At 36.5% G+C, this 22,989-nt stretch overlaps 1 protein-coding gene across 6 annotated transcripts in view; it reads left to right on the top strand.

Annotated features, from left to right (window-relative positions):
* Positions 1 to 22,989, top strand: part of LOC100762786 (gephyrin) — a 375,076-nt gene that overhangs the window by 147,534 nt on the left and 204,553 nt on the right. For all 6 annotated transcript variants that reach the window (XM_035444849.1, XM_027418340.2, XM_027418336.2 and 3 more), the window contains one exon: positions 12,331 to 12,425. In XM_035444849.1, the coding sequence (XP_035300740.1) occupies positions 12,331 to 12,425 (95 nt within the window). The remainder of the gene's footprint in view (positions 1 to 12,330; positions 12,426 to 22,989) is intronic.

The raw sequence follows: 22,989 nt of genomic DNA, 5'->3' as shown, positions 1-22,989 counted from the left end.
ATCTGCCCCCATTCTGTCTGTTACTAGAAAACAAACATGCTTCTAAAAGATAATAATAAAATTAAATAAGGTAGAACAAAACTAACACATTGGAATAGGACAAAACAAACAGAAGGAAAGGAACCCAAGAAAAGGCACAAGTAACAGATAAGATGCAGAGATCCATGTGACATTATGAGACAAGGAATCTTCCATGATCCCATTGAGTTTGTTTTCTGTCAGCCCTCAACTGCTGCTGGGCATGTAGCCTTTCCTTAGGAGCAGTTTGTTTCCCCATTGAGACTCCCTTGAAGTAAATTTTCATCTGCAAGTGGGTGTCAATCAGAGATTAATTCTGGGTTAAAGATGGGGGCATGTGTCCACTTTTCCTTTCAGCTCTAGGACCTGCAGTAGCCCTGTGCATACTCTGAACATGCTGCCTCAGTCTCTATGAATTCTTATGTGTGTTAATTCTGTTGCTGCTAAATCTAATTTTATACCACACTGCCAAGATTTAAAGAAATGAAGTTAGGGATAGTTTTTGTTTCCAAATGTTTAGAACTGAAATATTTAAAATAATAATTGATAAGGATAAAAATACTTTGAATTATTGAATACACAATAATATGTTTCACCCATATTCAGCCTTTGTTGGTGTGAATTTTGTTTACTCTATCTACTCTTTATCAACTGAGTCTTCTTACTAAACTAACACAGAACACAGATTGGAATCCAGGGGAGGAATAAAATTTAACAACAACTAAATGCATTTTTAGTATCATCTACCATATTTTGAATTTTTTCTACTAATTCTGATTCTTGAAGAGAAATGTTCAAAGTCAAAATGTTTGCATATAATCATTTCACTTCTCTCAGCCTCACTGATTCAGAAAAATGAATGCCTTCTGGGCTGAGGAGATGGATCAGTAGGCAAAGGACGTGAATTTGAATCATCAACACCTACATAAAAGCTTGATGTAATAAATGCTGTTTTACTATTGTCCCAGTGATGAGGGGCCAGAGCTGTTGACAACTGTGGCTTGCTGGCTAGCCAGTCTATCCTAAAGGGAATGTTGCAGGTTCAGTAAGAGACCTTGCTCATATAGGTAAGCCTACCCACATATATGTACATGCATTCATATACTATATGCACATACATTTCAAAAGAATGTCCTCTTAATTAAAGCTCATACCAGCCTTCGGATAGTAACAGTAATTTGCATTCTGTTTGAAGTCTGTTTAATTTAATTTTTTCTTTTATTAACAGTTGACCTTTTTGTTCATGTACTTTATTCTGATTACAGTTTCCTATTGTCCAATTCCTCCCAGTTCCTGCCCATCTCCCCTCTATCTGGATTCACATCCTTTCTGTCTCTCCTTAGAAAACAAACAGATACCTGAGGAATAAAATAAAATTAGATAAGATAAAACAGAATCAAAACTCAGAATAGGTGAAAACAAGCAAACAGATGAACAAGAGCCAAAGAAAAGGCAGGAGAAGCACATATTAGACACAAAGATATACAGGTTCACATATACAAGAATCCCATAAAATCACAAAGCAAGAAGCCATAACATTTACTCAAAGGATCTGTAAGAATAAAAAATAAAAATATGCCCTGATTATTAATTTTGTAATGTGACAGTTTGCTTAAAGTGTTTATCAGCTATAGAAGTTTCAAGCTAGAATTTTTAGGTTCACTTATGTATATTATCATATCACCTGCAAATAAAGATACTTTGGAAGTCTTTAATTCTCTCCCTCCCTCTCTCCTTCTCTCCCTCCTTCCCGTGTGTGTGTGTGTGTGTGTGTGTGTGTGTGTGTGTGTGTGTGTGTGTGTGCGTTTATTTCCCTCTCTCTTTGGTTTATTGTGACATAGTTTGTCTGTGTAACAGCTCTGGCTGTCCTGGAACTAACTCACTTTGTAGATCAGACTGGCCTTGAACTCATAGAGATCCACTTACCTACCTTTGTCTCTAGAGTCCTGGGATTAAAGATGTATGCCACCACTGCCTAGAGGAAGTTTCTTAAATTATAAAGCCTACTAAATTCAGTGACATATTGAAGTGAGACATTAACTGGATAGTGGAAGAATAATTAGTAGAAAAATGGATAACAAATGTTCAGGAATTTGTGTTTAAATATAATTGCAAACACAATAAGAAAGTTTTTACTTTGGTGTTATTTGGTGATACTTTTCAAGAGTTTCTCTTATCATTTAAAACTTATTTGAATTTCCGATGTGAAAAAGTTCAGACATATTCATTAGCTTTTATTATATATTTAATAAACCAGTCATCTGAATTTGGAATTTATTTCTCCTCTCTGTATTAATTTGTACTCAAACTTGAGTCCTGATTCTTTTAAAATTCCAGTAGGGTAATTTTTAATAGCTTGTTTTTTTCCTCTTCCTGATTGTTCTACTAATGTTTTATTGTAGTAATATAGGTATGGAGAGATCAGAGTTTCCTTGTCAAGAGAAAAACACTAAATAGAACTTATATTCATAGTTGGCATATTTTAATATTAATGTATTAGTTTAAAAGATTACTCTTGTATTCACTCTGAAAAATTATTTTACAAAAAAGACACAGAGAGGTTATATAGATAATGTAGAGATCTAAGATAAAGGACTAACAATTTTATTTGTAATGAATATCCTGTTTCCTTGTGTCCTTTTAACTCATATTTTACTTTCAAAGAAACTGAAAACACAGTTGTATGTTTTCTTTGTGTGATAGTCAGTCTATGCTAATATCTACTCCTTATAAAGTATCAAATCCTTTTATAATTTCAAAATAATCCTCTAAATTTCTTTAAAATTGGGATATTCTTTATAAATAACTATTCTCAGACAAACTAGTTATTATCTAATTTTTCACCCTCCCCATTTCTCTACCCAGTGTATTTCAGGATATTCAGTATTTTGCAGACTGTATGATTACAATGTAGCCTTCCTTCCATGAACATTCATATTACAAGTTTGGCCATTCTCTTTTGAAGTAACTGTGGCAAAAAAAAAAAAAAAATCAGGTTGGTAATAGACCATTAAAAGATAGTAAATCAGGACAGCAAGATGTCTCAGCAGATAAAGATATTTGCCACCAAGCTTGTGATCCCAGGGTTCTGGGGAATGACATAATGGAAGGAAAGAATCCGCTCCCAAAAGTTGTCCGTGGATGCCATGAAATGTGTGCACAAGTGAATGGAATAATAACTTTTAAAAGATAGTCAATTTCCTCAAATTGAAGAATTGACACAAGGCTACTGTATTTATATTTAGCAGGTTTTAAATTGATGCAAGTTTGCTCCAAAGGTATTGGGTTATTTATAAATGCAAGGTAACACCAAACTTTATTTTGCTTTAGAATGCTGTTTTAGTAATTAAGTTTGTAATTATAATTTCACAGAGTATATAATGCCTTCTAATATTTTCAACACCCACCTTATATCCCTCCTTACCCTACCAACCCCTCTCATCAGTTTAGATCCCTGTCTCACATTCTTGTTTTGTTTTGCTTTGTGATCCACTACATTTAACCAGTGCCATTTGTGTGACCATGGGTTGGTGACCTTGCCAGTGGGTACAAGATGACAATGACTCCCCCACCTCTCTCTAGAATGCTTTTTGATATAATATAATATTGAATACTTATAAAGAAATTATGATTATTTTCTGTTAATGTCAGCTATAACCAACACTCCTGAAATCTGATTCTTCAAATGCTCTGTAATCAAATTTTCTCTGGTTGGTTAAGAGCCATATGCTGTATTGCATGCATAAGTACTTACACATTAGAGGGAGCAGTCTTCTTTAAAAGATCCTATGAAACTAAAAGAGATTTTCCTCTGTTTTTTTTTCCCCCTGTACTGCCTTCTGATCAAAATTAAGACATTTTGTTAGAGAGGTACAAATCATTTAGATATCCTGCTTCTCAAAAATATTAGTTAACCACAAAGTTAAAAAAGTGACTGACCACCTGTAGGAAACTCCTATTTTATAAACAAGTCTGTTGTTAAATTTATTTCTGTGTTGATATCAGAGTATTAGGGGTGTTAGATCTCAAACCCAGGACAAAAGGCTAAGTGAGGTGCCTCAACTTATCAAAGCAGACTCTGTCAGGCCTCTTACCCTCGATCCCTACCTGTTACAGTGTCCTCCTGTCTCTCATGCCGACCCCAAACTCTATCCCAAGGACTGCGCTGGGCCTTCCATTCCCCTGGCTTTTCTGATATGCATATAACCCAATCATGTTGGTTATGTGGTCCTTTGGTCTATGGGCACCATTCCAGGTTGTCCATTCTGCCCTTTCCCTATCCTCACATGGCTCGACTCAGTTTGCTGGGCATGTTCACTCTGGACATGTCTTTGTTTCTGTCTGTATTCATATATATATAATATATATCATAATATATAATATATTATATATATATATATATATATATATATATATATATATATTAAAAGTCAAGCCCTTAGGAGCAGTCATCATGTCCTCCTTTTACTTCTTTTCTTTTTCTTTTTCTTTTTTTCATGCAAGGGGCACAGCATCTTACACATTACACAGTTCTCATTGTGAAATAGGTATTAAATGTGATTTAACTGTAAATTGTTCCAATGTTTAGAGACTCTCAAGCTATTCTCTGACCTCCATGTGTGTGTTGTAATAGCATACTCTCCTCAACCACACTTACCCCCCAATAGTGACAAATTAAAATCATTTTTTATTCAAATTAAAAAACATCTTATTGTACATAGCAATCCCAGTTCCTTCTCCCGTCTGTCCTCCCATGCCCCCCCCACCAAGCCCTATCCCACCCCCCACCTACTCTTCAGGGAGGGTGAGGCCTCCCATGGAGGATCATCAAAGTCTATTACATCATTTAGTGCAGGGCCTAGGCGCTCCCCCGTACATCTAGGCTGAGAGAGTACACCTCCATAGGAAATAGGCTCCCAAATTTATGCACTAGGGATAAATACTGGTTCCACTGCCTGAGGTCCCATAGACATCCCTGGTCTCCCAACTGACACCCATCTTCAGGGAGCCTAGTTGGGACCTATGTTTGTTCTCCAGATGTCAGACTGGTGTCTGTGGTCTCCCACTTGCTCATGTCACCTGTTATTGTGGGTTTCCCCAGCATGGTCTTGACCCCTTTGCTCATCACTTCTCCCTCTCTACAACTGGATTCCAGGAGTTCAGCTCAGTGTGTTTAGCTGTAGATCTCTGTTTCTGCTTCCATCAGCTACTGGGTGAAGGCTCTAGGATGGCATTTAAAGTAATCATCAATCTCATTATAGAGGAAGGGCATTTGAGGTAGCCTCTCCACTATTGCCTAGATTCTTAGTTGGGGTCATCCTTGTGGATCCCTGAACATTTCCCTAATGCCAGATTTCTCTTTAAACTTATAATGGCTCCCTCTATTAAGGTATCTCTTTTTTTTCTCTCTTTCTCCATTGTTCCCTTGCCTCTCTCTTCCTGATCCTTCATGTTCTCCTCCCCCCTCCTCTTCTCCCCTCTCCTCCCTTCTACTTCCGTCCCTCCTCTCCCCATGCTCCTAATTTGCTCAGGAGATCTTGTCTCTTTCCCCCTCTCCATGTGTTGATGTGTATCTGTCTCTCTTAGGGTCCTCCTTGCTTCCTAGATTCTTTGGGGTTGTAAATTGTAGGCTGGTAATCCTTTGCTGTATGTCTAATATCCACTTATGAGTGGGTACATACCATGTTTGTCTTTCTGGATCTGGGTTACCTTACTCAGTGTGGTTTCTTCTAGTTCCACCCATTTTCCTTTGAATTTCAAGATTTCATTGTTTTTTTTTTTTTCCGGGTGAATAGTACTCTGTTGTATAAATGTATCACATTTTCTTTATCTATTCTTCAGTTGAGGAGCATCTAGGTTGCTTCCAGGTTCTGGCTATTACAAATAATGTTGCTGTGAACATAGTTGAACAGATGTCCTTGTGGTATGAATGTGATCCTTTGGGTATATGCCCAAGAGTGGAATTCCTGGATCTTGAGGTAGACTGATTCCCATTTTCCTGAGAAATTGCCATACTGATTTCCAAAATGGCTATACAAGTTTGCACTCTAACCAGCAATGGAGGAGTATTCCCCTTTCTCCACATCCTCTCCAGCATAAACTGTTGTTGGTGATTTTATTTTAGCCAGGAAGACAAATATAGTATGTATTCACTTATAAGTGGATACCAAACATAAAGCAAAGGATACCCAGTCTACAATCCACTACCTCAGAGAAGCTAGAACTCTCTTCCAGAAACAGATGGAAGCAGATGAAGAAATCCACAACTAACCATTGGGCCAAGCTCCTGGAGTACAATTGAAGTGAGGGAGGAGCGATAATATGAACAAAGGAGTCAAGACCATGGTGGGGAAACCCACAGAATCAGCTGGACTGAGCTAGTGAGAGATCACTGACTCCACTCTGACAACTGGGCAACCTGTATAAGACTGAACTAGACTCCCTAAATATAGGTAGCAAAGGTGCAGCTGGCGCAATATATGAGGCCACTGGCAGTGGGTCCAAGATCTAACTGTAATGCACAAACTGACTTAATAGAGTCCATCCTATATGCAGAAATACCTTGCTCAGCATAGACGCAGGCTTGGGGAAGGGGGATGATGCCTTGGTCCTGCCTCAAAGAAATGATGGGACAGACTTAGTAAACTTCCTAAGGGAGGCCTTACCCTCTCTGAGGAGCAGACAGGAGGTGGAGTGGGGGAGAAGTGGGGGGGGGACAGAAAGAGAGGAGGGAGGGGGATCAATAAATTACAAATTTTTAAAAACTATAAAAAGTCATCCTTTAGGGATAGTAAAGGAATAGAGCTGTTCTTCTGTCATTCAAGAAATAGCAGATCATTTTAACAATAGTGTTGAATTACTCCTAATTCATTAAAAACATTCATTTTTAGATTTTGTTATGTTTATGTTAGCTTCTGTATTCTCTTTCATCAATTATTACTCTACCAGTGTATATAGTGACTGAAAGTTTCAAAACTGCAGCTAGAAAGAGAAGATACAAACAATATCACCCCAGTTTTACTTGAGACAAAATCATATTGCTAAGTCAGATCTTTAGTATGCCACCAGATAGTTAGGCTGGCAGCCACAGAACTGTCCTTTCATTATGACCAACTTTAAACATTAGAAATCCAAATAGTATATTTGTCTCAATGTGGAGGCATCAGGAAAATATACCTGGTTTATTATTAAACTACCTATTTTTACCTAGTTTATCTCCTCACTAGGTTTATATTTAATTCTAATGAAGGATTCTCACATTGATATTATTTATAAAGTTAAATATGATGTGGTCAATCAAATCAGGGTATCACACAATCCTTTTATCAACAGTGATCTTCAAATATGCTCCCTAAGTTTTATACGATCATCTGAAAATTGTTTGAAGTAGCAGTTCTGATGCCCTATCCAGACATTATGAATTGAAGTATATGAGAGTGATGCCCAAGAAATCTATAGTATAGTAAGGTTTCTGGAAGGATCTGATGTACATTAAAGTTTGAGAACTGTTGTCCTAACCATACCTTGCCTTGATAACATAACAGAGTTATCAGCAGTCATTATCTGGTGTTTCTTTGTTGTTTATGGTTATTTACTCACCACATGGCATTGTAGTAATTGTTAGCAGGAAATTGTACTAAATCTACCTAGTCAAGTAAAAAGGGTGTGAATACCAATAAAATTCTTTCACACTTTTAATAAAAGTGTGTTTACATAAACCACTAAAAGCACTAAACTAGGAGATTTTTCATGGAGTCGCTTTACATTTGCACAAATTTGGATTTAGGTATTATGTACTATTGTAATAATATTAAAAGTCATATTTTTTATCAATAACTTTTTAAGGTACTTTTACAGTGAAGTTTAAAAGTTAGCATGAATTTCATTAAGAACTCTCAATTGTTTATGACACAGTTTCTCAGCTTATAAAAAACAGCAATCTGAGAAAGGTGTCTTTGACTTTATTGTTGTCGTCAAAGAATAAAGGAATGCAGCTATGCTCTCTACTGTACCACCAACACATAAAGAATAAAGGAAATGGTCAGTTTTTTATGGGAAGTTAAAATTTCAGCATTAAGAATGTATTTAGAGGCTGAACATGATGCCACATGCCTACAGCCCAGCACTTACAAGGCTGTGGCAGATGATTAGATTTTAAGACCTGCTTGGATCATATAGTGTGTTCCAAGCTAACCTGAGCTACATAACAAAACCTTGTCTAAAACCATTCAAACAAAAGAAAATATAAAATATTTACAAATCAAACTTATATACGTATGTTTCTTTCAAGGGAAAGGAATTTGCTAATCAAATAAGAGGATATGGTTACCAAAGTTTGAAATAGTCCCATAATGTAATTATGTAAAACAAAGCCAAAATTTTAATGACATATTTTTAGCACTAAGAACATTTTATATATACAATTAGCGGTACAGATGGTTCTTATCTGTGTTTTACTAATACATGTGATTAAAGTGACAAAGGTGTTTTCTTACAACTACTCTTCTATTTGGGTTTTCCAATGGCTTAGAGTACTTTGTCTTGTTTTATTCTGTTAGTTTTTATTCTTTTACTTTATGCATTTTTGTTGTACTTTTCCATTTAAGGCTATAAAGCTTTGTACTCAGCTCTTTCCTTATATTTTGTCTTTCCAATCCTCACCTTGCTTGGCTTTTTGCTCTCTAAAGATAAGAGAATTTCAGCATTCTCCCTTTCTTCACTAGCCAATGCTCTTACATTTGGGTTATTGTTATAAATTGTCTATTTTTATCTCTGCTTCTCAACTACCACTTATAAGTTTGTATGTTTTTCTATTATCTCTGTTAATTTATCTGATACAATCAAAACTATAAGGGTACAAGTTCAACTGGAAAATAGAAAACAATTACTTTTCTTGAGTACCTCTTGTATATTAGATAATGTATTTGTACCTTCTCACCATCCTCTTATGAGATCTAGGTATGTTTTATTCTTGAATACACCGCATCTCAGAAAGCTTAAGTATTTTATTCACAAGTCTAGATAAGTGCATGTATTTATTTCTGCTTTCCACTAACATCTATTCAGCATATGCTAGGTGTTACCCACTGTACCATGTGATGCAGTAGATCTTCTCTTGGACAGTATAGCTTCCAGTCTAATTTCACAGGTAGTAATGTTTTCCATACCATTCATTTTAATAAGAGAAAAATAACTCAAAATAGATTATAGCATTTAATGAAAAAATGCGTCAGTTACAGATGTAAGAAAGATTATGTTAGTGATTTGTTTAAGAATGCCCTACTAGAAACACATCATCATGTCTTGACCCATAAGAATCCCATGGTCTGCTCCCAGCCTCCTACCAACTCACCATGTTTCATACCATAATAATGTAAAAACAAACTAACAATGCAGAAATATCCATTCTTACTTAAGATCAGAAATTTCCCCTGCAGGATCTCTTAAAGAAAACCACAATATAATGAAAACATATCTCAGATCCCCCATCATATAGGAAATTTCATTGAGTTTTGTTTATGTTTAATGGTGGACCACAAAAGCAATTTCTAATAAGATAATTCTCTGGAAGCTGAAGTGAGACATTTCAGTTAGAATCCAATGTTCTGGCAACAATTCATGATACATTTTAGAGAATCTAGAAAAAATGATGGACTTTATCTCTCCCATGCAATTTTTATATTTTTTGTAAACTCTAGGTCACAGCTTTTACACTGTTTATTTAATTCATAACTGGATCATCTTATCCTTTTAATACTGCCAAACACCTTGAGGACTCCTAATAAGTAATTTTTTTCAAGTAGATAAGTATTATACTTTCGTTTCTCTATTTTAGATTAAATTTGCCCTCTTGGCTATTCATTGGTACTTCTCTACTTGTCCTTAAAATGTACTATTCTTCTTGGGGTACATAATCTTTATGTGTATCCCCTCATTTTTTTTCAGTTGCTAGAAGTAAATACTGGTGATTGAATATTTTTAAAGAAAAGGAAGTTTATTTATTTCAGTTTTGGGAACTGAAAATCCAAAATAGAGGGATTCTATGTGTTGGCCTCTAGCAAGGGTCCTGGAGGTGCATCCACAACATAGAAGAGAGGCAGAAAGGAAAATAGCTATATACAGAAGACATCATTTGGCAAAGTTCACTCTTTACATAATTTGTTCCCTCGGGAACTGAGTCCAGAAGACCAACATTAAAACTTGTAGTGATAACAACTCATCCTTTTAACATGGCCACACCAAGGTCCAAGCTACTGGCCTGAATCTTTTCGAGATAAACTGTGTTCAAATCCATTAATGTTAAGTACTGCTTATATGGTGACTGTTTAAAGCGGGTTATGAAGTGTTAATTCATATTATATTATGAATTTTTATATTATATTTTATATATTTTATATTATGCTCACCTTCCCTTTGTTTGACTATTAGGATTCAGATTTTTAGTTTCCTGGGAAGTTTATGGCTGAAGTAATGTCTAATATCATGAGGCCTCAAGCTTAAATTGGATATGTTGGCTTCAGATGATGAAGAGTGAAGTTGACAGCACATCATTTTTCAACTTGGTACTTAAATAGTAGCGACTCATTTAAAAACTTTCAAGTTAAGATTTTCTTTTCTACTTGCCTGTGGTGCCCTCTGATTAAAGTAGTTCATTAAGAAGCAATTGTTGTTGTTAAAGATTACACTATACTGGGCACAGTGGACCAGGAGATTTATCAGTTCCAGGAATCCTGTATTTTGTATACCTATTAGGGACAAATTGACCATTTATATATATCCTAAGAATTACATGATCAGCATCTGATACATACTTGATTTTCTTTAACTGTTTTGTCTTCAACTTTTATCTGAGGACAATTAGCAATAGATGCAGCCTTATTTATAGCTATCACTCACTGCTGTTGAACTTGTGCAGCAAAACCTGTCTCTGTATTCTATCATTGTTTATATTTTCCTTGCTTTTCCTCATATTGGAATACTGTATTTTGCAAATTTTACTTCTTGGTCACTTCTAGGTATTGTAACTTCCTTCATTTATAGGAACATTGCTAGAAATGTATTAAGTCATGGGTTTTGTTCCTAATTTTAACCTAAAATTTACCTGTACCATTAAATACAATGTACAATCAAAGCTCATATTCTATAATTTCAGTGTATAGCCCTTCACAAATACCAATGTTTTACAAATTAAAGGTTTGAGGCAACCCTGTGCAAACCAAGAATATTAATTCCATGTTCACCTCATAGCTCTATGTTGCATTTGGTAAATCTCCCAATGGTCTAAAATTACTCATTATTTTTATTTCTGTTGATCAGTCAACAGGAAACAAGCTCAAGGCTAGAGCTTCCACTTGGAATGCAGTTATGACTGCCTGAAGGTTCAGATGAACACTATCATACGTTTGCAACACTGTATTTCACTATTGTAACTTTTTAGATACAATGATATGATATGCTTAATACACTACAGGATAATATGCATTCAGAAACCAAAAAGTTCATATGATATGCTTTATTGTTTTATTGGTTTAACAGTGGTCTAAAACTAAACCTGGAATACCTGCAAGGTATGCTTATACTCTGACCATTAGAAAATGTGCTTTTTCTCTCTCCTTCATTAACTTAGTCCTGGTTAAACAACCCTTCATCATAAGAATGTTGGATCATAACTCTTAGTATAGCAAATCTTATCACTTTATTCTTTTATCAAATCCAATGACTAATTTGTACTGAAACTAGAAAATGTAAATTTTTTCTTCTAATTTATGGGGAAGTTGATTTTTTTGTTCCTTTAACCATGTTATAATATCATAGAACTAGGAGGAATATATTTTAGAAACCATTTTTATTTCAATAACAATTGGCAAACTGTGGATATAGCACAGTGCCATAGCTCACACTGGAGCTCTTACTGAGCATGCACAGGGCCTTAACTTCCACCCTTAATACCACAAAATAAAAACCCTAAGAGCCACCAAAACTAATGCCCAGCTTTCTTACACCTCTGAAGTCTTTTGAACTGCCACAGCAATCTGAGGTTTCATTTTTTTCAAATTCAGGTTATCAGATAAGATGAGTTTTCTATCAAATACTTTGAAACTTCGAGGAAAAGATGGAACTGGTAACATTCTCTTGGATTTTCCTAATCATTAGCTTATGTTCAGTGATCCTGAAAAACTGAGCTGGCTGACTTTAAAAATCAAAATGATTAAGGAACTACAAAATATCGTTTATCTTGAAGTGAAATTTACTACTCTGCCTTCTTCTTTTTTGGCTAATTCACTCAGTCTGCTATTTAATCTTTAATTACAGGCCACAAAAGAAGTAATAGAACGGGAAGCGCCAGGGATGGCCCTGGCTATGCTGATGGGATCACTTAATGTTACACCTCTGGGCATGCTCTCTAGGTAAGAAAGCCACCCACAAGTTGCAAAGAAAGTGCACTCCTGACTACAAATCAATAACAAGAACAGTAAATCTAAGAACAACTCTAAGAGAGTTTTGTCACAAGGCTTAAGTTCATCCCTTTTTATCCAGAGTCAAGTGTCTTAGTGCCCACTGTAGCTAAATCTTAACCAGTCCCCACTTTTTTTTCTTCTTAGTTTTGTTTTTGTTTATATTAACTTTTAGAGACTAATTTATCACTGCTAAAAGCCATAAGTACTAATGCATAAGAGGTGAGTTCATCAAAATGTAAAGTTTTCTTTTTGTGATTGTTTATAATCACCAATTGATGTTCATTAAATATAACTAGATGCTAGTTTAATGCAATGAACCAGCAAAATTTATTAAAATCACTTATTCTCATATGTAGAAACTTTGATTTGAATTTATAAAGAGGCATGTTTATGTGTAGTCATAAAAAGAGATAATCTCTGAATAATTTAGTATATTTAAATTGCACTATTAAATCAGTATATTATATTAAATTAGTGTCTTAAAACTATATTTTTATTGGCATACATGGTGGCGTCTATATTTAATCTGGTGGTTTCTTACTATTTTAGCCTATAAATTATTTATAATCCTATAAATGAAAATAGTATACATTATTTAAAATAAAACTTAATTTTGTCAGGATCTCTTTTAGTGACCTTTGAATAATAGACATTTAATCTCATAATATACAATTTTGTAAGTTCATAACTTTGTAATCAGCATAGCCACTGATATTCTGTGTGAAATATGAATATAAAAGCTAAGGGGTCTATTTAGTTTATATGTAAGTGTTATTCAAAATGGCTTTTCTGTTACTTGGATTACATTTTTATTTCATTATTGGCAGTCATTGGAGATATAGCTATGAATGAATCAATGATTACTATATTTTCTTTTTTGATATATATATATATGTGTGTATATATATGTGTGTATGTATGTTTTACTCAGTATTATAATGTTTAATACATGAAAAGGAAATTAAAATAATATGAGAGATTTTATATATATAAAATTCTTTGAGAATTTTATTCATGCTTTGATCATATTCTCCTTTCCACCAACTCTTCCCTCCAGACCTTGGATCCTTTTTTTCACCCTCATCCAGGCCAATGTATACTGCATAAATATTCTTAGGTATATGGACTACCACTGGAACAGTCTAGATTTATCAGGGGTTACATTCTTAGGAAAAAAAGCGAAATATTCCCTTTCCAATATCCAAAAAGTGCAAATAGCTCTTCAACTAGGGTTGAAATTTCATGTCCAACTCCTCTTTCCACATTTGGGTTTGGTTTGGCTCAGATTTTTACAGGTATTCTGGAGCTGTCTTACTACCATGAGTTTATATGTGCAAGATGCCCTGCTCTGTCCAGAAGACACTGTTTCCTTGTAGTTATCCACTGCCTCTGCCTTGAACATTCTCTCCATTCTGTCTTTGTCAATGATCCCTGAGCAGGCTGAACAGTCTTCTGTCTCTTGTTCTCTGCTTTTTGGCCAGTTGTGGATCTGTGTTGATCATCATCCATTGAAAATATACATGATGAAGTTTGAGAGATTCCTTAACCTATGGATATAATGATATATCATTTCGAGTTAGTTTAATACTATGTCCACTTAACAAATCAATCCAGTAGTTTCTCTCCTAGCATTTTGTCATCTATCTTGCTATAGGTTCTTGGCCAGGTATGGATTTTATTAGAGCCGGAGTTTCTTTCCCTCCTGGTCCCACGGCTGTTTAGCCCCAAATAAACAAAGAGACTTATATTAATTGTAAACTGTTTGACCAATATCTCAGGCTTCTTATTAGATAGCTCTCTCTTAATTATTAATCCATTTCTATTAATCTATTTATTGCAACGCGGCTGTGGCTTACTTGTAATCTGGTATGGTACTCCTTCATCGGCTACATGGTGTCTCCCTGGCAGCTTCTCTCTACCTTCCTCTCTCCAGCATTCCTCATCTGGTAGCCCTGCCTAAACTGCCTGCCTTACTACTGGCCAATCAGTGTTTTATTCATCAACCAATAAGAGAAACATATATACAGAAGAACATCCCGATCATTTTATCTTGTGTATCAGGCCTTAAATCCTATCAGAAAGTGGTTAGTTACTCCCATGACATTCATGCCACTGTTGCAGAAGTGGGCAGTAGTTTTTCTGGCAGGCATTATTGTAGATCATAGGGGTCACAGCTCAAGAAAATTGATGGTTACTTCTCTCCTCCAGTAGCTTGTATAGCACCACCTAGCACTATAAAAACTATTTAGTAGTACTGAAGCTTCCAGGTCTGTGCCAGCTTGATTTCATCATGTTCTGTGACTCAAGCATGTGATATCTTCAACAGTAGGGGTATATATGATCAAGTTCTGGAAGTAACCATGAATAGCATGTGATATCTTCAACAGTAGGGGTATATATGATCAAGTTCTGGAAGTAACCATGAATATGGTTATGGCAATGGTCTGTGATACTTGGGAGTCTTTGTGACCTCACTGGCCAATAACTCCAAAAAAAGTATCCCATCCCTGGGATTTGAATTTTTATGTTAGTCTCATCCACCATTATAGGGTAACTTCTACAGTCATAGGTGCCCATATTTTTAAAAACTATTTAGTGTTATTTGTCCCTTATATGTAATAGCTACTTCCTTTCTCTGCTTACTTTAAAGATTTTTTTCTTTATTTTTAGTTTTCACTATTTGATATACTGTACCTGCATGTAGTTTTGTCAGGATTTTCTTTTTAGGTTCACTGAGGTTCTTGAACCTCCAAATTTAGGCTAGTCTGATTGGAATCTGTTAGCTATTATTTTAGGGATTGTTTTCCTTGTACCATTTTCAATCTCTTCTCCATTATGACTTCAGACATGAAAATTTAATCTGTTAATAATTAATATTCCAAGGTTCCTTAGGATCTATTCTTAATCTATTTCTCATAATATTTCTATGACACATCATTATATTAATGGAGGTTACCCTCTTTCAGTTCCATTCTGCCTTTGATCTTTTTCAGCGATGTTATCATTTCAAATCTTTTATCTTTTAATTGTAAAGTTTCTATGTAGATCTTTTCATGGTTTGTGTTTCTTGACCTTTTTTTTACTATTTTATTAATGTCATTTGAGGGTGATTATATTAGCTATGTAAAAATTATTTTTTCTAACAGTTCTGATTTTTTCCCACAAAAAATAAATACATTTTTCTGGTTCTTCCAATGCTTCATTATTTTGGATAGTATCCTGGGCATTTTGAATATTGTATTCCTTTTTTTAAGACTTATTTATTTATTATGTATACAGTGATTTCCCTGCATGCATGCCTGCACACCAGAAGAGGGCACCAGATCTCATTGTAGATGGTTGTGAGCCACCATGTACTTGCTGGGTATTGAACTCAGAACCTCTGCTACATCAGCCAGTGCTCTTAACTGCTGAGGCATCTCACTAGCCCTGAAAATTGTATTCTAAGTAAATATTTATCTCAGTTTAAATGTCTGGATAATGTTTTTTAGTTTTAACAACTAACCTGTTTGAGTATTAATCCAGATGGCTTTGCTATACTGTGGTGTTTTGAATAAAATGTCCTCCATATTCTTGGGCATTTAAATACATGATTCTCAGATAGCACTGTCTGGGGAAATTTAGAAGATGTGACTTGTTGGAGGAAGTATGGGACTATGGGTGAACTATTGAAGTTTATGCTGTCTTTTCCACCTGAGATTCTTTCTTCCATCTCTTGTATTCTGTTGGTAATGCTTGGGTCTGTAGTTCTCTTCTCTTACCTAGATTTTCCATCTCCAGGTTTTCCTCAGCTTGTGTTTTCCTTATTGCTTCTATTTCCATTTTCAGTTCTTAAATAGTTTTAGTCATTTCTTTCACCTGTTTGATTTTAAGGAATTTATTTCCTCCCATTGTTTGTTTGTGTTTTCCTGGATTTCTCCTCTCTCTCAGTGTCTCTGTCTGTCTGTCTATCTATCTATCTATCTATCTATCTATCTATCTATCTCTTCATTGTCCATTGGTGTTTTGCCTGCCTGTATGTCTGTGTGAGGGTATGGGATCCCCTGGAACTGGAGCTAAAGAGAGCTGTGAGCTGGGACCTCTGGAAGAGCAGCCAGTGCTCTGAACCACTGTGCCATCTCTTTAGTCCCTTTCTGCTTTATTCATTTCCTGTTTAAGGACCTCTGTTGTCTTCTTAAAACTTCTTATGGTAGTTTCTTTGTGCTTCAACTGTATTGGAATATTCACGCTTGCTCTAGTAGGATAGTTGGGCTGTGGTGTTGCCATTTTGCCCTGGTTGTTGTTGATTGTGTTCTTACACTGCCATCTAGGCATCTGGGTTAGGAATGAATATAGATCTAGAAGCCAAATTCTGAGGGTTTGTTGTTGTTGTTGGATGGGTGTTTTATTCTTTGGTTTCTGTTTCCTCTTTTGTCTTTTGGTCTTTGTGGCCTATATTTCTGGCAGCCTGCGTGACCTCTGGTCCTACTGGTAGTCTGCCAGAATTGGGGGCTGTGCTTCTGGTAGCTAGTGTGGCCTTTGGTCCAGCAGGGGAATTTCTGTTCTTCTAACTGGTATGGCCTGCACTTGAGCAATGAGTAGCCTCCACCTCACCCCCACGTAGGGGCAGTGGCAAGGCAGTGGGTGCAGGTAGTGGTGGGTGTCAGCAACTTGGATCTTTCATCTCTGAACTGAGGGAGCAGGGGCGTATTCCAAGGGCAGGTGGGACTCTTACCTGTTCTGACCAGCATGGTCTGCACCTGAGCAATGGATGTCTGCCCTTGTAGGGGTAGGCACATGGCAAGGAAGGGGAGACTGTGGGAGAGTTCAGTTGTCATGTGGGGTCTTACTCCAGTTGTCATACCTGCCTGGTGCCACACTTTCATACCATGATGGTGATGGACTGACGCTTACTTCTCTGGAACCATCAATCCAAATAAATCCTTTTTTTTTATATAACTTGCCTGCTCATGATGCATTATTTATTACAGTTGTGATGGGAAAATAACTAAGACTTATACTGTCAAGTTCTGCCAGAAGTCCTCATGAATTAGCATAATGTTCAAGCAGAGGTATTTGTGTGTGTGTGTGTGTGTGAACATCTACATCGTACTTATGTTTTAAAAGTCTAATATACTTCTTCAAGCCGTGTGTGTGGGGGGGGGGGAGAGAGAGAGAAAGAGAGAGAGAGATTTACAGTGTACAGTTGAACCCAGAATTCTTCTAGTTCATACATATTATTAAACATTACACTTTCTCCAGCTATGTGTTTGAGGAGTTTTTCCAGTCTCCAATTTTCAGGGGCCCTCATTCCCAATTAAACATATGTGAAAGAAAAGTACATTTCTTACAAAGTGTTAATTCTCTTTGCTTTATGTGTTTTTTTTACAACTCTTGGGGCAATGGAGCAAAAGATTTAAGGACAAGATATTGTTCCCACTTCAACTCTTCAACCTGAATGGAGTCCTTTTCTGTTTTCACTAGCCAAAAAAATTGCTGACTCTTTTCTTCATGATTGGAACTTGTTTATTGAAGGCATAAACCTTTAGTCCCAGTACTTGGGAGGTAGAGACAGGCTGATCTCTGTGACTTTGAGACCATCCTGTTCTACAGACTGGACTCCCAGGGCTACATAGAAAAACCCTGTCTCAAAAAACAGAACACAAAAAAAAGTCGATAAAATGAACTAAACTTAACATTTTCATATCAGTGAATCAAATTGCCTTAATATCCCTTTTATAATATTAAAGTAGCATGGGGCATTTTAAGTAATTTACATTACTAGTACTACCATCTTGAAGAGCTTTAATTTTCTCTTAACTAAACTATATATATTTAGCTTATAAAAAGCAGTATAAAGGAAGCAAAAGGTAGCAGACGCTGATAGAACTGCTTTGTAATTTATAAGCCTTTTCAAAAGTTTGCAGCTATCAGTAAGTTTTAACTGATAAAGGTTATAACTAATTTTGATTACCTACATACTAGAACAGGTTGTAGAAGTAAGCAATAATACTTAAGCCTCCAAATATTTGTTGTTCTATATACTGCTTATGAATTACTGCTTTAGATAATAGAAGTATAGGTACAAACATTGACTTCCCAAAGCCACAACTCAAATTGACTGTTATGCCTTCAAGAGGTTTATAATGACGGAAGCTGTGTTTTCCTTGATGTTTTTCTTTTATTGACCTTTTGGGAGCCAGGTGTTTTAGTATTGAAATTTTCAAAAGCAACTGTACACGCCTTGTTCGTGAAATCACCATGTAAACCCAGAGGAAAATGTAAGCTCAGAGATGGACTGAACAACCCTTGCTTGTACCTTAGGCTGTTCTTCAGCATAGAAACTGCCTTATAATATATTTTTAAAATAGCAATCTTGAGGAAAGAGATGATTCTCTTATTTCTAAAATTACCACATTGTAGCATTTAAGTCTTTAGGTTTTTTTTTTTTTTTTTTTAGTTCAAGTTAGGGAACAAGCTTGTTTCACATGTAAGTCCCTTCTCCCTCTCCCTCCCCTCACCCTCATCCCTCCCCTCACCCCATACCTCCCCCACCCCATCCACCCACCACTCCCCAGGCAGGGTAAGGCCCTCAATGGGGGCTCTGCAAAGTCCACCAAATCTTCCTGTGCTGGGCCTGGGCCCTTCCCCATGTGTCCAGGGCCAGAGTGTATCCCTTCACGTGGGATGGGCGTTCAAAGTCCCTTCTTACACCAGGAAAAAATACTAATCCACTACTAGAGGCTCCCCTGGAGTGCAGAGGCCTCCTTATTGACATCCATGTTCAGGGGTCTGGATCAGTCTTGTACTGGCCTCCCTGACAGCATCTGGGGTCGATGTGCTCCTCCTTCCTTGTTCAGGCCAACTATTTCTGTGGGTTTCTCCAACCTGGTACAGAACCCTTCGATCTTCATTCCTCCCTCTCTTCAATTAAATTCCAAATTTCAGCTCAGTGTATATCTGTAGATGTCTGTCTCTGCTTTCATCAGCCACTGGATGAGGGCTCTAGGATGGCATAAAGAGTAGTCATCAATCTCATTTTAGGGGAAGGGCTTTTAGGTTATCCTCTCCACCATTGCCTGGATTGTCAGATCATGCCATCCTTGTAGGTCTCTAGAGATCTCCGTAGTTCCTGATCTCTTCTCAGACCTATAGTGGCTCCCTCTAATATGGTATCACTCATCCTGCTCTCTCTCCTCTATTCTTCCCCTGACTCAATATTTCTGCTACTCCATTTCCTCTCCTCTACTCCTCTTCTCCTGCTCTTATTGTGGCAGCTCCCTCTTCCCTACCCTCATGCTCCCAATTAGCTCAGGAGTTCATGCCACTTCCCATTCCTGGGGTCCATTTATCCCTTAGAGTCCTTCATGTTTCCTAGTTTCTTTGGTGAAGAGGATTATAGGCTGGTAATCCTTTGTTCTATGTCTAAAATTCATATATGGGTGAGTACATACACCATGTTTGTCTCTTTGTGACTGGGTTACCTCACTCAGGATGGTTTCTTCTAGTTCCATCCATTTGCATGTGAATTTCAAGATTCCATTGCCTTTTTCTGCTGAGTAGTACTCCATTGTATAAATGTACCCACATTTTCTCTATCCATTCTTCAGTTGAGGGGCATCTAGGTTGTTTCCAGGTTCTGGCTATTGCAAACAATGCTGCTATGAACATGGTTGAACATATGTCCTTGTTGTATGTACATGCCCTATTTGGGTATATACCCAAGAGAGGAATGGCTGGATCTTGAGGTAGACTGATTCCCATTTTTCTGAGCAACCGCCATACTGATTTCCAGAGTGGTCTTACAAGTTTGCACTCCCACTAGCAATGGAGAAGTGTTCCTTTTTCTCCACATCCTCTCCGGCATAGATTGTCATTGTTATTTTTGATTTTAGCCATTCTGACAGGTGTGAGGTGGTATCTCAGAGTTGTTTTGAGTTGCATTTCTCTGATGGCCAAGGATTTTGAGCACTTTCTTAAGTGTCTTTCAGCCATTTCAGATTCCTCTGTTGAGAATTCTCTATTTAGTTCTGCACCCCACTTTTTAATTTCATTGTTTGGTGTTTTGGTGGCTAGCTTCTTGAGCTCCTTATATATTTTGGAAATCAGTCCTCTGTCAGATGTGGGATCGGTGAAGATCTTTTCCCATTCTGTGGGTGGTTGTTTTGTCTTACTGACTGTGTCCTTTGACTTGCAGAAGCTTCTCAATTTCAGGAGGTCCCATTTATTAATTGCAGACCTTAATGTCTACTACTAGTGTAATGATCAGGAACCTGTCTCCTGTGCCAATTTGTTCAAGGGTAATTCCCACTTTCTCTTCTAGAAGATTCAGTGTGGCTGGATTTATGATGAGATCTTTGATCCATTTGCACTTAAGTTTTGTGCATGGTGACAGGTATGGATCTATCTGCAATCTTCTGCATGTCCGAATCCAATTGTGCCAGCACCATTTGTTGAAGATGCTATCTTTTTTCCATTGTATAGATTTAGCATCTTTGTCAAAAATAAGGTGTTCGTAGGTGCTTGGGTTAATATCAGGGTTTTCAATTGGATTCCATCAGTCTATCTGTCTATTTTTGTGCCAATACCAAGGGGATGGCAATGCCTCCAGAAGGTCCTTTATTGTAAAGAGTTGTTTTGGCTATCCTGTTTTTTTTTTTATTTTTCCATATAAAGTTGAGTATTGGTCTTTCAATGTCTGTGAAAAACTGTGTTGGAATTTGATGGGGATTGCGTTGAATTTGTAGATTACTTTTGGCAGGATTGCCATTTTTACTATGTTAAATCTGCCTATCCAAGAGCATGGGAGATCTTTCCATTTTCTGGTATCTTCTTTAATTACGTTTTTTAAAGTCTCAAAGTTCTTATTGTACAGGTCTTTCACTTTTTTGGTTAATGTTACCCCAAGATATTTTATGTTGCTTGTGGATATTGTGAAAGGTGATGTTTCCCTGATTTCTTTCTCATTGGATTTATCATCTGTATATAGTAGGGCTACTGATTTTTTTGAGTTAATTTTGTATCCTGCTACCTTGCTGAAGGTGTTTATCTACTATAGGAGTTCCCTGGTAGACTTTTTCGGGTCACTAATGTAGACTATCATGTCATCTGCAAATAGTGAAAGTTTGACTTCTTCCTTTCCAATTTGTATCCCTTTGATCCCCTTTTCTTGTCTTATTGCTATAGCCAGAACTTCAAGTACAATATTGAAGAGATATGGAGAGAGTGGACAGCCTTGTCTTGTTTCTGATTTTAGAGGAAATGCTTTGAGTTTCTCTCCATTTACTTTGATGTTGGCTATTGGTTTGGTGTATATTGCGTTTAGATATGTTTAGATATGTTCCTGTTTAGATATGTTCCTGTTATTCCTGTTCTCTCCAAGATCTTTATCATGCAGGGATGTTGGATTTTGTCAAAGGCTTTTTCAGTATCCAGTGAGATGATCATGTGGTTTTTCTTTTTCAGTTTGTTTATATGGTGGATTACATTGATGGATTTTCGTATGTTGAACCATCCTTGCATCCCTGGGATGAAGCCTACTTGATCATGGTGGATAATTTTTCTGATATGTTCTTGGATTCAGTTGGCCAATATTTTATTGAGTATTTTAGCATCGATGTTCATGAGGGATATCGGTCTATAGTTCTCTTTCTTAGTCATATCTTTGTGTGGCTTGGGTATCAAAGTGATTGTAGAAAGAGTTTGGCAAAATCCCATCTGCTTCTATTGTGCAGAACAGTTTGAGTAGTACTGGAATTAGCTCTTTTTTGAATTTCTGGTAGAATTCTACAGTGAAGCCATCTGGCCCTGGGCTTTTTTTGGTTGGGAGGCTTTTGATTACTGCTTCTATCTCATTAGGTGTTATAGGTCGATTTAAACTGTTTATCTGATCTTGATTTAATTTTGGTAAATGATATTTATCCAGAAAGCTGTCCATTTCCTTTAGATTTTCCAATTTTGTGGAATACAGGTTTTCAAAGTATGACCTAAAGATTCTCTGGATTTCCTCAGTGTCTGTTGTTATAGCCCCCTTTTCATTTCTGATTTTGTTAATTAGCATGCTCTCTCTCTGCCTTTTGGTTAGTTTGGCTAGAGGTTTGTCTATCTTGTTGATCTTCTCAAAGAACCAACTTTGTTTCATTGATTCTTTGTACTGTTTTCCTAGTTTCTACTTTGTTGATTTCGGCTCTCAGGTTGATTATTTCCTGGCGTCTACTCCTCCTTGATGTGTTTGCTTCTTTTTGCTCTAAAGCTTTCAGTTGTTCTGTCAATTCTCTAATGTGACTTTCCTCCAGTTTCTTCATGTGAGCACTTAGTGCTATGAACTTCCCTCTTAGCACTGCTTTCAGGGTGTCCCATAAGTTCGGGTATGTTGTGTCTACATTCTCATTAAATTCTAGGAAGTCTTTAATTTCTTTTTTTATTTCTTCCTCAACCCAGGAATGGTGCAATTGGGTGTTATTCATTTTCCACGCAAATGTAGGTTTTCTGCAATTCTTATTGCTGTTGAATTCTAGCTTTAATGCATGGTGAT

Source organism: Cricetulus griseus, chromosome 5, assembly GCF_003668045.3.
Source record: "Cricetulus griseus strain 17A/GY chromosome 5, alternate assembly CriGri-PICRH-1.0, whole genome shotgun sequence".
NCBI classification, from domain to species: domain Eukaryota; kingdom Metazoa; phylum Chordata; class Mammalia; order Rodentia; family Cricetidae; genus Cricetulus; species Cricetulus griseus.
The sequence above is the reverse complement of the archived record's forward strand: the minus strand, read 5'-3'. Positions and strand labels throughout refer to the sequence as shown.